This window comes from Physeter macrocephalus, chromosome 6, assembly GCF_002837175.3.
Source record: "Physeter macrocephalus isolate SW-GA chromosome 6, ASM283717v5, whole genome shotgun sequence".
Classification (NCBI taxonomy): domain Eukaryota; kingdom Metazoa; phylum Chordata; class Mammalia; order Artiodactyla; family Physeteridae; genus Physeter; species Physeter macrocephalus.
In genome coordinates this window covers 77,696,494-77,714,057 of record NC_041219.1, presented here as the reverse complement: position 1 = coordinate 77,714,057, position 17,564 = coordinate 77,696,494, and the positions used below count along the sequence as shown (strand labels likewise).

The window sequence follows — 17,564 nt, the reverse complement described above, 5'->3', positions numbered from 1 at the left end:
GTCTTGGTTTTATTTTTGTGAATACCATCATTAATAATAGGGAGTTGCCTTCTGAAGTATCTTGAAGCATCCTTGGACTATTCATACGTTTAGAAATATTTCTGGTATTTAGCAAGACATTCTTGTGATTTTCAAGACTAAATTAGTTCCTAAGTGTAAAAAAATAAGCCCATTGACTTTTCTTTTCCTTTTTCTTTGGCTGCGCTGGGTCTTTGTTGCTGCTCGTGGGCTTTCTCTAATTTCGGTGAGTGGGGGCTACTCTTCGATACGTCTCATTGCGGTGGCTTGTCTTGTTGTGGAGCACCGGCTCTAGGCGCGCGGGCTTCAGTATGCGTGGGCTTCAGTAGTTGTGGCACACCATCTCAGTAGTTGTGGCTCTCAGGCTCTAGAGCGCAGACTCAGTAGTTGTGCCGCACAGGCTTACTTGCTCTGTGGCATGTGGGATCTTCCCTAACCAGGGCTCGAACCCGTGTCCACTGCATTGGCAGGCAGATTCTCAACCACTGTGCCACCAGGGAAGTCCCTGGCTTTTCTAATGATGGTCCTTCAGATAGTCAAAGATTGCTCTCTTGCTCAATCAAAACATAGCCCTTCCTTCAATTATTGCATTTATGCTGTGGTTTCCAGACTCTTTCATCATCCTGATTTCCTCTCCTGTGAACTCATTCTAGTTTGTCAATGTCCTTTTTTTTTTTTTTTTTTTGCGGTACGCGGGCCTCTCACTGTTGTGGCCTCTCCCGTTGCGGAGCACAGGCTCCGAACGCGCAGGCTCAGTGGCCATGGCTCACGGGCCCAGCCGCTCCGCGGCATGCGGGATCTTCCCGGACCGGGGCACGAACCCGTGTCCCCTGCATCGGCAGGCGGACTCTCAACCACTGCGCCACCAGGGAAGCCCTGTCAATGTCCTTAAAATTACTTTTGTTACCGGTAATTTTATTTTTTAAAGTATGCTATTCAAATGTCATAAGACTTAAAATTTCTATAAATTCAGAGGTTGCTCTTTCTAAGAGCAAATTTGTGACAATTCTTTAAGTCTTTAAGTTCAGAAATTTGAAAAGTTAATTTTGATTAAGTAATAGATACCTTTTTCTGGCAGCTGTCAACAGTTGCTGGAGGATTGCTTAGATCACATAACCAATTCTATACTTATAGTTTAAAATTATCTGACTTGCTCTGACCACTTGCTATTTGAATTTCAAAAGGATTTAAACAAATAAGTAACAAAATACTGTGCTTGTTTAGGCGTGAGGAAAACGTTTAGTCTTATAGCTATTACCTGCTAAGGAACCAAACCCAATGTTTACTAATAATAATCAGCTCTTTCCTGGGCTTAACAAAAATGTTTTGATGTGGTTTGTACCAGTCTCTGATGAGGGTATCAGCCTTCATTTAAAAAACAATCATTAGTTTGAGTTGTCATTACAAACCTTACTAAATTGCTGATAATATCCTTCATTACCAAGCACGAATTGTCCTTTTCAGTCCTTTATATATAATTTTTACTCCGTTCCAAGACTGTAATAAATTGTAAAATTGCTGACAATAGTTAATCCTCAAAAGAAGACAACAAAAGCTACAGAAGAAAAAGTAGCAAGTAAAATAAAATTATATAGAAATAAATTAGATGAGGTAAGAGGGGCTTGAGCCTCCCTACTTCTGAAATGGTATTACTGTCTGACAGTTGTGATCATTAAATGTTTGCTAAATGAACGAAAACATTTGAGCAATAGGCATAATTCTACAGCGGGGACAACAAATTATAAGCAAGGTAGTTGGCTTAACCAGAGTATATGGTAACTTATTTTCAGTTTCAATATTTACTACATTTTCAATTTCAATATTTTTAATAACTCAGTATGACTTCAAAATAGCACTATAGTCATTAAAAATACTCAAATATTTTCCTAACATGGTGTAATTCAATCTCCTATAATCCAAATTTACATATTATAAATTCCTTCCTCCCTCCCTTCCTCCCTCCCTCCCTTCCTTCCTTCCTATTTCCCTCCTTCCTTCCTTATGAAAAAGTCACTTAGGCTATTCAGGAAATAGTATTTTAAAGCAGCTCATAAATGAAGCTATTGGCCCTGGATGGAGCCAGATATAACAACAGGCTCAAGCAATGAAATGAACAAAAGAACCTGTGGAATGCACCTGGTTGTTCAAAAATAGCAGGTGCTTTTTTTTTTTTTAAGACTCTAAGGAACTCAAATTTCTCTTTAAGGATTTTGTTGCTACCTTTTCTACAAAAATTACCCAGATTGCTTCTTGACCCGTACTTGGAGAGTAGAGGAAGTCTTACTGTATGGTATTAGCTCAGTAGCATAGTATATCCAAAATACTGTAATTCCTGCATTCTTTGCACATTTGGACCTATTTCATCCCTGGATTACAATATACATTCTTTTTTTTTTGTATTGAGGTATAGTTGATTTACAATATATTAATGTCAGGTGTATAAGATAGTGATTCAATATTTTTATATTATACTCTGTTTAAAGTTATTATAAAACAATGGCTTACAATATATATTCTTTACATAAACTTTCAAGAGAAAAGGCATTCAAGGTGCATATTTATATTTTATATAAATATATATTTTATATTTATATTAAATCCTATAAGCAATAATTGAAGTTTGAAAAATATTACTATACTTGCAATTTCCATACTTTCAGAAGCATATACTAATGTGAAATTATTTTTGGAGTACCTGTCATAAACCATACAAGTACTTGAGACAACTGGGGCCAAACTTAAAAAATCCTCTTCAAAAAGAAGAAGGTAGAAGTTTAGGCTTAGAGTCCATTTTGCCACCAAAGCCCAGAAATGGTTATTAAGCCTATTCTGCTTTACTTATAAGGACAGGCATTATATCAATCAAGGTGATCACTGTAACTTCCAAACTCATTTTAGGTTGAACACAAAAATTCTAAACTAAAACTGTTTTTATGTGAGATAAGTCTATAATAAAGTTGAAAATGTCCACTGATTTATTACTTACAAGCAATTAGTCAGAGTTTATTATGTACTGTGCACTGTTTTAGGCACTAAGTACAAAAATGAATACAACATTAAATTCTTGCCCTTAGGGAGCTCACATTTTAGTGAGAGGTGTCAGTTTTTTTCTCCTTTGCAGGTATTTACTATATCGTTTTCATATACAGTTACAGAAATAGTATGCTACAGAGCTTAAAGAAAAAAAGAAGCATTACTTGAATTCAGAAGTGGATTTGTCTTGTATGTACTAGGAATTGGCTGTCCTATTAAATTAGCATTTCAGAAGTATCTATTTAAATCCATATTGTTGACACTACAGTGAAAGCAGTGAAACTTGTCAGCAGATGATTAAGTTTTATGGTTGATGTCCACACTTTTGTATCCTGGGACCAATATCAAGTTTCTGGGAAAAACATCTTTCCTTTCTCCCCATGTCCCTCTATCATTAAGTCAGGGTCTCAGCCTGTTGGTGTTAGATGTGTTCTGGGAATAAAGGTGTATCACAGTCATTTTTCATTTATCAATTTGAGAAGATTTATTTCAGTTTTTCTCCCCTCCTGAGGCAAGAAGCATGGCTACTTTTTCAATTCCCAAGACCACCAGTTGGTAGTATTATTTCTGGGTGAGTGGAACACACTTTACCAGCAGCTGGAGATGGTATGCACGTCCCTAGATTACTGGCTTTCCACTAACTAGTCGTTTAGGAAAGCGACACTGTTCCCACGGAAATTAACAACCGTTCAACTCAGGCTTGAAATCTTAAGGCCGAAGTGGAGAAGAAAATTGGATTGTTATGGGTTGGGTTACTGTTTGAGGAGGGCAGACAGGAGTTAGTGAATGGATAGAGTGTCAAAATGGGACTTTACTAAAAGACTCATTAAAACTGCAAGAAAGACAAACCTCTTCTGGCCCCAGAAAATTAAAAAAGAAAAAAGATTCAAAAACCCATTTTCAAACAAAATTTAGCAAATGTGGGAAACGTATAAACTCAGTGTGGATGCTTGCAAGACCACCTCCCCTGTCACTTCAGGCCAGAAACCGGGCACAGGTGTGAGCATTTTGCAAAAACAGCTTTCAAAACTATTTTTCAACGCGAAACGGTGCGCCTGAAGAGCTTCAGAGTGGAAAGCACTTCACGCAGTATAGTGTTCTCCCTGGGTTGCTAACCTTTCCGCCTTTCCCATCCCGCCACTCCCCCTTGGCCGCCGCCTCCAGCCAAGGGGCGTTTGTTTACGTGACGTCAGCTGTAGTAAGCAGTCCCCGCCCCCGTTTCTCTCTGGCCGCCGCGTTTCCCGCGCCGCGGCGCTTCTCCCCTTAAAAGGACAATAGAGGCCTCGGGAGCGCGCGCGCCCGCTGGGCCTTCTCCCCTCCCAGCCATCGACGCGCGCGCGCCCGTATGCAAATAAGTTCGATTCAGGAGAATTTTGTACCAGGAGCCGCGCGTGCGCAGAGGGAAAGCGGAATCTACACCTTCCGCGCCAGCGGTAGCAACTGCAGAACTGCAGGAGACAATCTTTCTAGACAAGGCAGTTGAGGAGGAGAGAGCGATTGGGAGGTGGGCTTGGCTTGGCGTGCACTCCGCACCTCGGGAACGTTATTGCGCGTGGAACGTCTGCTTTTGGCAGGTGAGTGACTCGAACCATTACTGTGGTGCAAAACTGTCTCACGAGGCATTGATTTGAGAGTGGCTTTTTTTCTCTTTTCACCTCACCACCTCCCCCTTCCTTACACAGACACACGCACACATTTATATACACACAGGAAGTTTTGTCTTGGAGATGGCATTGCTGGGAGCGCTGTTTTCGTGATCTTCAGACCTCAGATTCTTTTGTATCTGCATGTTTAGTGTGTCCTTTTCAATTGGGGAGGGTATCTGAGGCAAACCGAAAGTCTTGAGGTGGGGGAAGTGAGTGGAGCCTGGAAAGGAGTGAGGAATCGCCGGAGGTGAGGGATCCACGTTGAAGGTGACAATGACTTTTCTCAGCCGCAGTGTTCGTTGGCGACAAGGAGTTCGGTGGCTGAAAGGCCCGAGCGAAAAGGAGTTGCTGGCGATTGCGGAGGGGCCCCGGGTCGGTGCACCCGCGTGGGCGCGCGCCCGGGAGTGGCCGGCCGCCGTTGTTGGACCTCGTGCTTTAGTTTCTTGCGGCCCCCGCGCGTGTTGTGATGAGGATGGACAATGAATGCCCCTCGCTCGAAAACTAAGTTCCGCCTACTTGCGAGCTGGCGGGCGGAGGGCGTTTAAATCGGCCTTTCGGGTCGGTGCCGGCGGGGCCCGAGTGCACGCGGGTGGCGTTGTCCGCCCAACTCCGGAGGGATGCGGATGCGACAATGAGCAACACGCGGCTGCTCGGAAGCGGCCCCGGCTGGCAGACGCCTCTCCCCGGGCCGCGCCCAGTCAGCGCTGGCGTCCGGGGTGTCTGTGGAGCCTCAACTTTGGTTCGCAATTTATTCACCTGTAGCATAGATGTGGGCGCCGCGGCGCTCTCTAGGGCGACCGTGCGCGGCTTAAGATGGCCAGTCGGAGCCGAGTTGACTCCGGGATGGAGGCAGCGGCGTTGACTGAGCCGGAGGAGTGCGGGAACTCCGGAGGGCACTGCTTTTTGTGCCGAGAGTGACAGACCACGTGCTGGGGCTGCGACCCGGGTTTGGTCGGGGGTCCGGCTGAGCGTCCGGCTCGCGGTCAGCCGGGAGATGCGGGCGCTGTCGGGGCCGGCCGGCAGGACAATGTGACTTGCTGATGATGGCGTCTTGCCAGTTTAAAAAGCAGAGTGAAAGTCGCCAACTCTCGGCCGGTGCGGGGCGGGGAATCCGGGCGTTTCTTATCAAGGACATTGCAAAACTTCGATTAAATGGGCCTGCTGCTAGGGGAGGACGGCGGGACTAGCCACGGAGTCCCGGGGCGCGGGGTCCGGACCCTTCCCCTGGGCGGTCAAGTGTCTCCCCCTGAGAAACAATCCCACGTCCCTGAGGCTGCACGTAGGCAGCGCCCGGCTGGACAGAAAACAAAGAGCTGCATGTGCCGGTGCGGGCCCGGCCGGCGCTCAGGGCGGCCGCCGGGCGGGCTGGGCCCCCCCGAAGTTCGGATGAGTTTCGGGAGGGGCTTTTTGTCCCTCGGGCCCTTGCGGGGAAACTTTGGCGGCGCTACTTGTGCGCGGTGCGGTGCCGGTGCGCGGGGGAGGCGGCGTGTTTCCGCGCGGCGGGCGGCCGAGGGGCGGCAGTCGGGGCCCGGCGCTGGACCCCCGGCGCCGGGTGCCGCGACGGCCGAGGGCCCGGGACAGCGCGGCCGCGAGGGCTCGGCCCGCTCCCCGGGGCCGAAGCCTGCGTCTGGGAGGTCTGTGGATCCGCCTTTGAAGTCGAACTGTTGCCATGTTTGAATTACGTCAGGGCAAAGCCATGAGGAGGAACAAGCCCCGGCAGCGCGGCGTGCGGGAGGCGCGGCCTGCGGGAGGCGCCGGGCCGGCCGGGTGGGCGGGCGGGCGCGGGGCCCGTTGTTCCGGCGCAGGTGAGGGAGGCGGCGGCGAGAGACGCGCTTCTCTCCCGCCGCCGCCGCCGCCGCCGCCACCCCCGCCCCGCCCCGCCCCGGCGGGCAGCTCTCTGCGGGAACTTTCCTTCCGACCCCAGTTGCTGTGTTTACCCACTGATCCGCCGGGGAGCGGTTCTCTTTGCTGCCTGGGTGCTTCTGTCTCGGCCGTTGCCGCGTGCCCGGGGGGTGGGGAAGCGCAGCCTGGGGCGACCGCGGAGAACCGGGGCGGGACGGGGAGGCATTTTGCTGCTTTCGGGGAAACCGGCGAGCGCGGCGAGCACCCCTCCCCCACAGCCGAGCCGCGGCCCGCAAGTGCAGGGGGCCCAGCCCCGACGACACCCGAAAAACCACCGCGGGGAAGTTCGGGGCTCCGGTTGTCCTACAAAGGGAAGTGAGGACTGTGGGCGAATCGTGCGTGCAGCTCTCGTCTTTGTGTGTTTACGTGTGGGAGGGGGGCCGGCTGGGGCGAGGGCTGGTTTGGTTGGTGGGGGGGGTGACTTCTTGGGGGTGGTAGGGCGGTGCAGAGTTTGTTCTCGTAACTCTGACCCTACTAGGTTTCTTTGTTTTTGTTTTCTCGCTCTAACGTTCGATTACTCCAGGCACCCGGAAGACCAGGAATTACTGTTTAGTCAAACATCAACCCGGGGCGAGACAGTTTCTCCCCAGCCGTCCTTCCCCCCCCCGCACTCCTCTATCACGTTGTCCTAAGGAAGCTTAAGAAAACTACACCACCCCCTTTCCTCCTAATAATTAAAAAAATGAATTTGACCTTGTCATTAAAAGTACTCTGAAAGCACCTGTTTTTGAACTGGAGTTTGCTGGACTTGAAAAGCCCTTTAATAATTTATGTTGCAAAACCGAACACGTTTATTAGTTGCTGAATCTAAATTAAATTCTGGGAGTTTATTTCTGGTGGACTTGGAGAAAAGCCCGATGAGATTTAAAGTATTTATATAATGGTTTGGGGAAGGGGGAATCTTCCTTGGCCCTAAAGGTATGCTTGGCTCAATGTTCCGGGCGTTATCTTTGGACGACCTTGAAGAAGCTAGCACGTAGGAGTTAGGCCTTTCTTGGAGATTTTCTTTGGGGGCTGGGGAGGAAGCTGCTCAGGGGTTGACACAAGGTAATGGCTAGCGATCCCCGCTAGCTGCTTCATAGTTCCTGTGAACTGGGGTTGACCTTCTGGTTACCCCTCTTAGATTTTCTTTCCAAGCTAACTTTTTTTTTTTTGGTATGTGGCCCCAGGCATAGCTCAGAAATTATGCTGGTTTGACACATGGATGCTTCTTTGGTATTTGGGGTTTGCCTGCAGTCTAGACATCCGATAAGCAGCACCACGTCTGTTGCTTCTTTCCTGATTTCTCCTGCATTTTAACCATGTTTAAGGGCTAGAATCTAAAAGTGGTCATTACCGAAAAATAATAATATCCTGAGATGCCATGCCCACACAAACCAAAACATCCATACAAATTGAAATCACTTTTGTGCTGTCATTGTTTTGTTATTAAGTAAACGTTTTCCCCAGGTTTTGGTTGACCAAATTACAAATACTTAAAGGCTACCAGTATTAGTAACAGTACATTTCTTAAGTGAATAGAAAGATCTTGTCGAGAGAATGAGAAACTTTCGATTTAATAACGTTTTGGCTTTGGGCAGTTGTTTCTCTGGGTCAGGTATTTAAAATGCATATGAGGCAAGGCACACTTAAAGCAAGTTTTACTTTTGGTTGTATTTTCTTTGTATATTATAAACATTTATTTAACTCGTTGCAGTTTGAAGTAAAAAAATTTCCAATATGTATGCTCAACAATAATCATTAAAATGTTTGCAGCATAAAAAAAATAAAATGCATATGAAGAGCTTTGCAAATACACTGAAATTCTTTGATTTGTTTTTCTTAATTAGTATTTTATAGCCGAGTTACAGCTAGAATTTCAATGCCCTGGGAAGTTTCAAATAAACTATCTTAAGGGTTTTTGTTTTAAATATCAGATGAAATGTGCAGCAGAGATTTGGTTTATAAAGGTACATGAGTTGAGAGTGGGAAAGACACAGACAAGGTCTCTGCTGCCTTCCCTTTTTGCATTACTTTTGCAAGAGACTGGAGTTGAAAAGTTCAATACATAGTATATTCTAGAACCTTTGTGGGCCTCAACGCTGCTGTTGCACAGTACTGTTAATTCTGTATATCTGGAACCTGGATGATCAATTTTTTCCCAGAGTTGTAATCAGGCCGTGGGAAAACCTGGCTCATGAGGCTCAAACTCAGGCAGATTTATGTCAAAAAAGCAATTTGGGAATGATTTTCCATGTAAAATAAGTTTTTCACTGGGGAAAGCTTAAGCTGATTTGAAATCTAAACCAACTTCATAAGCTGTTGTAAGGACAAATTAATTTACTGTGCCAGGCACATAGTAGGTTGCTTTAAAAGTATGATGTTTTCTTTTTTTCCCTAAGCAGTGCTGGGAATATAATTGGCTAAGAAGGAGGGGAACACATTTGTTGAGGCACGAGGTTAGTTGTTCAGTAGTCTCTGGGGTTGAAATGCCTATAGGTTCCAAAGACTTGATCATCTTAAGTAAGTCATGTTGTAGTCAAATTTTGTCACCTGCAGAATAGCAATAATAATAATGATACCTGGTTCTTGGGGATATAAATAAGCAAATCATGTGCTTGGTAAATACTGACTATTGTCCTGACAACTTTGGGAAGTAGACATTTTACAGAAGACGAAACTGAGGCCTGGATCAGTTTCCTTGCTGGAGGAAGTAATTCAGTAAATGATGAGTGGAAAGAATGAATGTCTTTGGCCTCTCCCCCACCTTCAGGAACTGGTTCTGGGAGTACACTGCCTTCGACTCCTGGTTGCCAATCCAATTCTGATTCAACCACTTTACATCAAAAAGTCCTGTGGAAATCTAGAATATGCTATTTTCTTTCTTCCTGATTTCTCTTGTCCACGAGAGTGTCCTGTTATAAAGTGAAAATATTTTGTTGTCTTTTGGTTCTCCAGTTTCTTTCTCTCTTTCCCTTTTTTTTCAGTTTCTCTTTTAATTGAATCTGCAACTAAGGTTTTCTGTATTATGGAAATGATCTGGAAATGCAGCTAATGCAAAAGAAGGGAGTGTATTTTCAAGGGAGCGAAGTTTTCTTTTTGTACTAGAAATATGGAAGTCACAGGGACATTTGCTATTATATATTCAAGTATAAAAGTTGCAGTTGAACTAAAATCATTCATTTCTAGCTTCATATTTAGTTGTTTTCACATACTTTTGTTTGGATTAATGTTTTTTAAATTTGGTTGGTGTTAATGTATGCTGAGTTTAAATAGCTCTCATTTTGCGATTCATTTCTCCGCACAGTATTCTCCTAATCTTCCCTTCCTCTCCACGTGCCTGCTTGAAATCAGCAAGAAATATTTTTTCTACCGGTTGTTATGAAAGCATTGACTTGTTTACTATTAAGCTTTTCTAATTAAAGTAATTCATTTGGTTTACATTTCCTGGAAATCTTTAAAGCTCACAATTTTTTTCTACAAAAGTCTACAGAGTAAATGTTAAAGAAAAATGACACCATTTAAAACATCAGTTTTTTAATACATGTTTTTATTATGGACACCATTCCTATTTCATGCCCTTAAAAACACTGTTCAACTCTATTTTGGCTACCCCACTCTTCTTAGCAAGTTCCACCCAGTTTTGTATACTTTGTACATTCAGCACCTGGTTGTAATATAAGACTTAGTTTCTGCCCTGTAACAGTTTATCATTGAGTAGAGGAAATAATACATTTATTTTCTGCCCTGTAACAGTTTATCATAGAGTAGAGGAAATAACACACACATTAAACAAGTTCCGGTGTGTTTGTTAGCTATGGAAAGGTTTTGTAAAAAGATACAATCCTTAAAGAATTTCTCAGGTTAAGGGGATGGAGGAGAAACCATCTTGGACAAAAATAGGAGCCTAAGTTGAGATGTGGCTAGTTATTAAAGTTGGTTTGACACGCCTGGAATATCAGAATTCTAAGTTGGGAGCAGCTGGTAGTCAGGACTAGATCCTGAAAAGCTTTGAATTTCTTGCCAAGGAGTTTGGATATATCCTGAAGCCAGTGTTGGTACCTTGGAAGGGATATTAACATTTGAACTTTAGGAAGAGACCACCTGTTTGAAGGGTGCAGGGAAGTCGGTTATGAGGCTCTGACAGGTGTTCGAACACCATAATGAGGGACAAACAGGCAATGGGGATGGAAGGGACAGGAACCAGAGAAGTGAAGGAAGAAGTATATTTTCTAAGGATTTCATCGTGGACATGGTGTGGACCATGCAGAAGATGAGAAGAGAGAGCCTAGTTGACTTGCAGATTTTTTGTGTGACTGTATGGATGATAACCAAAATAGGTGAACACAGGAAGAGTGTGTTTGGAAGAGAAGACTGTATAATCAATTTAGGGCATTTAAAGGTTAGGACTGCCAGTTCTTGTATTGGTGCTTCAGAGAGCTTAAGGAATTTTCCTGAGGTTTGGGTTAGACCAGGTGTGTGCTTTCTTCACATTTTTGTCAAACTTGAAAATGGGAGAACAAGCTTCACTGAAAGGTATATGGTCTAGTTTCATGAACTTAAAAGTCTCTCTGAAAATGCTAAGTTTCTCTTTTACCACAAACCTGGTCTTAAAAGAAAACCTTCAGAATTCAAGATTCTACCTTAATTTTAATTTGTTGTGCATGTCTTGGGAGAGATAGAGTTTATATTTCTATAATGTGCAAGTCTTATAAATTTAAGGAAATAAATGGTGTACATACACTGATATTTTCATACTCTTGCTTCACAGCGTCCCTGGAAAGTAGAAGTGATATTTCACCCTAATATTACAAAGGGAGAAGTAAAATTCTAAGTGACTTCGTATTTACTTGTAAAGACAAAAGCAGAAATAGACTCCAACTTGACTCATACTGCCTTCTTCACCACACTCACAATAGTTACATTTCTTACTGATAATCATCTCTTAAAAGCAAATAAATACTGTGTTCCCAACCTTTCACTTTCCCATCCGCTGGAATCTCTCTTAATCTGGTATTGGGATACCCAGGTTTTTTTGTAACACTGTCAAAATGGGATATTTTTATACTGTCTAAAACTCAGACCTGGATTTGTGATTTTTATTTTTAACCTGTGCTGCTTCAGCTGAACACTTATTTCTGAGTTTGACCCCTTTCCTGTAGAAGGAGTTCTAGATTCTGCTAACGTGGATTCCATAGGCACCACTGTATAAATATTTTACCATATAATTTCTCAGGCTGGGTACATGTTTGGAGAAGCTATTGGTGAACAAGTGGGGATCCATCACCTCTTTTTCAGTTTTCCTCCAGGCAGGTTTAAATTGTTAAATTTCACTTAAAAAAGTGAATCAGTAAAGTAAATTCAGAACCTTTGGTGTTGGGATGTGGGTTGGTATCTGCTAGAAGCAGGTGAGAGGAAATAGTAGTGTTTAATTGCTCCATGGCTTTCCTTAAGCCCTGCAGAAACATGTCTCCTTGTAGGGGAATACTGCATCCAAGTGGCCTAGCAGTAGGAGAACACAAAAACACTCAATCCTATTTGACCCTTTGTGAAGAGTGTTGCTCCAGTTACACTGTTAGTGTTTACTGGATCCTGTACCTCTATGTGATTAAAGATAGCGTACTGTTGACTAAAATGGTGTCAAGGGTAGCATTACTAGTTCCAAGAACTCAAGGTTGCCCATAACTTTTGATCATGAGTGTTTTTTCGTATTTCTCTTCATTTCCCATCATCCTGCCATTTAAAGTTCAGGTCTAAAGAATATGTCTCCTTCACTTCAAAGTTGTCTTTGGTTGCTTGGTTCCTTTTGTCTTTGTTCACCGCTGCTTCCTTCCCACTTTACAAATCTTTTGCTTGTCTCTTCTCTGCAGTTTCCTTCCCATTCTGTTCTGTCTGTTCTGATTTTACTAGTCTATTCTGTACTCTCTCCTGTGGAATATATTTCCTAATGTGTGTCTCTTTGTCTGTATGTCTTTGAGGAAGTTTATTTAAACTCTGGGATTTTTCAGATTCCTCTTTAGTTAAGTCAAGATATGTGATGATAACTAAGGTTTTGGGGTGTGGTGCTCTTGATTAAAAAAAATATCAGTATAGACGGGAGTAAAGTGAAAGTAAGCCTCCTTCATTCTTGCACCCTTCAGAGGCAACTGCTGTTTACTAGTTTTTAAAAATCTATTTTAAAAGCCAGTTTGTGTATTTAAGTTCTCATTAAAAACATACTATGGGATTATACTGTATAACAAGATACATTGGATAAAAAGTTCCCTCCCTGCACATGTCGTAGAACTACTAACATCTTTTTAAGGGCTGAAAGGGTATCCTGTAGTATGAAGACACCATACGTAAACCAGTCTGAGAATCCATGGACATTTAGGTTGCTTCCAATATCTTATGTATTTTTTTTTTTTAAAGGTCTAGGTCATTTGGATTTTAGAGAGAAAAAGTGATGATTAGAAGCTATAGGGTTGGGCTTCCCTGGTGGCGCAGTGGTTGAGAGTCCGCCTGCCGATGCAGGGGACGCGGGTTCGTGCCCCGGTCCGGGAAGATCCCACATGCCGCGGAGCGGCTGGGCCCGTGAACCATGGCCGCTGAGCCTGCGCGTCCGGAGCCTGTGCTCCGCAACGGGAGAGGCCACAACAGTGACAGGCCCGCGTACCGCAAAAAGAAGCTATAGGGTTTTGGTCTGTTGAAAAACTAAGATCACTTTAATTTAGGAATGCTTTAATTTGGGAGGTTGCACCCCTAATTTGTGCATCAGAATTTCACTTCTCAAGATGGCATGGACAAGTTGTGAAGTTAACTGTAAAGCTGATTTATCATCCTTGGCATAGTTACTTCTCTCTGTTTTCTTCTATCTATCTAGTCCATCAGTGGCATTTTGAGTTTTGAAAGGTATTTTTGAATATAAGAAAGACTTTACTACCCAGAAGGAGTCTAGAAGGTAAAATTGGGGAAGTTATTACATTGGAGGAACTATTGGTGTCCTTCAAAGCATACATACCAACTAAGGTGAGCCTAATACATGTGACATTTATCATAATAAGAACCCTCTCCATTTTCCTAAATGTTAAAATCACACCCTTAGAAGACTTGAAAGACAAGAAAATACTCTGCAGAATTAAGTTCTTCACCTCACTGTCTCCTAATTCCATAGTAAAAAGGGTGCTAGAAGCTCTAAAATTTGCATTTCATGATTCTTCATACTGTTTCTTAGTTGGAACTTAAAATCAGATATTTGGTATTATTAAAAATTGTAAGACATCGCCTTTAAGCTATTTATCAGATAACTTTTCTTCAATAGCATCCCTTCACTATTGACTGTGAAGATTTCTTTCCCATTTATATTGTATTGTACTCAGTAAACTTACCTTATGTGTGCCGAATTAAGTGTAGTAAGACATCATCCCTGCTCTTTGGCTTCATAATCTCATTAGATCAGATTAGAATTGGCTCTTTTGTATCTTGATAAAACAGTGGTTACTTTAGCCTTTCCTTGTCCAACATTAAGATTGCATTTCCCATCCTTTAATTAAGTTGATGATTGAATTCTTTTTAAAGGTAAATTTATTTATTTATTTTATTTTTGGCTGCGTTGGGTCTTTGTTATTGCCCCTGGGCTTTCTCTAGTTGCCGCGAGTGGGGTCTACTCTTTGTTGTGGTGCGTGGGCTTCTCATTGTGGTGGTTTCTCGTTGTCGAGCACGGGCTCTAGGCGCGTGGGCTTCAGTAGTTGTGGCACATGGGTTTCAGTCGTTGTGGCACGTGGGCTTCAGTAGTTGTGGCACGTGGGCTTCAGTAGTTGTAGCATGCAGGCTCAGTAGTTGTGGCTCACGGGTTCTAGTGCGCAGGCTCAGTAGCTGGGGAGCACTGGCTTAGGTGCTCCGCGCGTGGGCTTCAGTAGTTGTGGCACATGGGTTTCAGTCGTTGTGGCACGTGGGCTTCAGTAGTTGTGGCACGTGGGCTTCAGTAGTTGTAGCATGCAGGCTCAGTAGTTGTGGCTCACGGGTTCTAGAGCGCAGGCTCAGTAGCTGTGGAGCACTGGCTTAGTTGCTCCGCGGCATGTGGGATCTTCCCGGACCAGGGCTCGAACCCGTGTCCCCTGCATTGGCAGGTGGGTTCTTAACCACTGCGCCACCAGGGAAGCCCGATCACTGAATTTTTATGATCAACTTTTTGGAAGTTTTAAAGTGGAAGAAACCCCAGTAAATCAGTCAAAACAAATGTTTAGAATTGATTGTTGCATTTTAAAAATTCACACTGTTGTGTATGTATGCTATTTGTTCATATAATTACAGTTATTTCTCTTATGGCTTTTGCTGACTTAGCTATTAACTTTTATCTTTTTAATTTGGGGAGATTGAATTAAATTGGACAGAACAGTAATTTCAGCATGGTTGATTTGTCTTTAACTGTTACAGTATTGAAAAAAATTTGTGGCTTTTTGGCTGACAGTAGATAAAGAACTAATGTCAATGAAAGTGCTTTATAAAACATGAAATGCTATACAAATGACAGCTTTTTAAAAAAGTTTAATCAACACATTTATTGAGTACATACCACATGATTGGCACTCTTCTAGGTGCTGAGGTTACAAAGATGAATAAAGACAATAAGAGAATTCCCAACCCAGTCTATTTTATTTTTAAAAACAAGCTTATTGAGATATAATTTATGTACCATAAAATTCACTCTTTAAAGTGTACAATTCAGTGGCTTTTAGTGTATTTAGAGTTTTGCAGCTATCACTGCTATCTAATTTTAGAAGGCAAATGATGGTTTTTAATCAGCATTTTACTTCTTTCTGATTTTTGCCTTTATCTCAAAGGTAAAGTTTCTTCTGCCTTCTGCAAATACATGCTTAAGGGTGAGATTGTACAGGGTACACTCTCATCTGTAACTATTCATCAATTAGGAAGCAGACGGTATTAGCTTCCTTCTATTAAAACACTGCTGAGTGATGTGACACCTATAAGAATAGATGCAAAAATCACAATTTGAACAGATAAAATAGATTGTTCTGGAGGGAACATTTAATATTGCACAAATGTGGGATTAGGAAAGAAATATTCTTTTTTAAAAATTGAAGTTGATTCATAATATTATGCTAGTTTCAGGTATAGAACATAGTAATTCAGTATTTTTATAGGAAAGAAGTATTCTAAAGAACCACCCGGTTTGTTGAGATAACAGAAATTCCAAGTTTAAAATCAAATTGTGCCATGCTCACCCACTGCCTTCTCAAATATATAAAGTAACTTGGTTTCAGAGCCAGTTTGTGTCCTTAGTTTTTTCCCAGAGATTAGGTAAGGTTTTTTGTTTTTTAAAACATTAGTGGGTCTGTAGATTTTGTGAAAATATTTTCAGTTAATCTCTGAGCTCCCCAAGGCTCAAAATGGCTAAATACCAACCACTGATTAACTGGGTTGCTGTAAACAGAGCCCAGAATGAAGCCCCTGTGTATTTGCTGCAGATTCCCAAGTACCTCTCAAGTGCAGGAATAAGCTCAGAAAAGGTTTAATAGGTTTATTAAGTAATCATCTGTTAAAAGACTCATGTGCTACTTGTGTGCTGCATTAGGACAAGTGCCTGCCTCCTTACTGCATTTAGCACTGCTTGGAAGAGGGTGAACCCTAGGATTTAGACCCCACTCAGATGTTTAGGCAGAAAAATTTTGTCAGGAAAAAAAGGTTGCAGAACTACATAAAAGATTATCAATCAGAAGACATCAGGCTACTATATTTTTTCTGATGTCTAAGAAGAATATCCTCAAACTGAAGAATGGATTGTTTCACTGGTACTGTTGGGGAAGTTTTGTGGAGAGCCCCAACAACAACAAAAATCATACTGAAGATGAACAATTGATTCACAATAGCTGCTGATGAAAAGGAAAGCCTCAGTACCTAGTGGTAGCCCTAGTATTTCTTAGCAGCTTGCCAGCATGATAACTGGCACAAACTCTGGCTTCTTGGTCAAATCCAGCCTCAGTGAAGGTAGTTAGTTCATATCTTGGAGATGAACCTATTTTTGTATAGTTTTGATGGCATGTTTATTTGTGGAGAGAAGGGGATTGTGAGGGTAGAGATAGGAGTCTGTCTGTTGTAATAGGATTTGGTCTCTGTGTTAATGGAATGAACTGGCCTTTCTTGCTGTACTTCCTTTGTCCTTGCTGAGAAGGGAGGTTGAAGTTTCCTAGAGCTATTGATGAAGCTGGTGACTGCAAGAGGAGCTCTGGACTTTTGACCTTGATGGTAATGGAAGGTGTTGGAGTTTGAAGACCCCACAGGTTGGTGTAAGGACTGGAAAGAGTTATGTTACATTTTTGCCTCAAAAACAAATACACAAATTAAAGCAATGTCTTTTACTTTCTGAGTACTTCTTTTAAGTTTCTATAAACCTGTGTCATTTGACGTTTTTTCCAAAGCAGCACATGGCCATTTTCTTCAGGAGGCAATTTTCTTTTCATTTATCATATGGGTTTGTTAGATGGAAAAAGAAATCTACCTCATTTCACAGGTCTGTGCCTTTTCCTACTATATATAGAGCACCTTCCTCATTTTTTTCCTTTCAAAAAATCTCATTTAATGAAAATAACTTAATCAACTAGGAGTATTTTATTTTCTTGTTTTAACAATTCTTAAAGTAACTGTTAGTTTAGGCTTAATTATTGAAATGCATCAGTGGCCTTCTGCCCCATTGCACCTCCCTTTTTGCTGGCCTCCCTCACCAACAAAAACATCAAAAACTTAATGAACAGTGGCCCCTGTTTAAAAGGAAGACTTAAGTCTTTAGTTATTTGCTGATAAAATATTTTCTTAAAAACAAGTTGTAAATCCTTTGTCTATATTTCAGAATCCCTGCATCTCAAACACACACACACACAAGATCCTGGATATTTGGTTATTTTTCTGAATCACTTTCATATACTTGCTCTGGTATGGCTAACCAGAAATGGAATGGAATGAAGTTAGGCAAGAGGTCATCCAAAGACA

At 42.5% G+C, this 17,564-nt stretch overlaps 1 protein-coding gene across 1 annotated transcript in view; it reads left to right on the top strand.

The window, feature by feature from the left end:
* The first annotated feature begins 5,074 nt into the window (after positions 1 to 5,074).
* Positions 5,075 to 17,564, top strand: part of SINHCAF (SIN3-HDAC complex associated factor) — a 30,179-nt gene continuing 17,689 nt past the window's right edge. Inside the window, exon 1 of the mRNA XM_007117544.4 lies at positions 5,075 to 5,436. Within this exon, the coding sequence (XP_007117606.1) occupies positions 5,181 to 5,436 (256 nt within the window). The 5' untranslated portion in view covers positions 5,075 to 5,180. The remainder of the gene's footprint in view (positions 5,437 to 17,564) is intronic.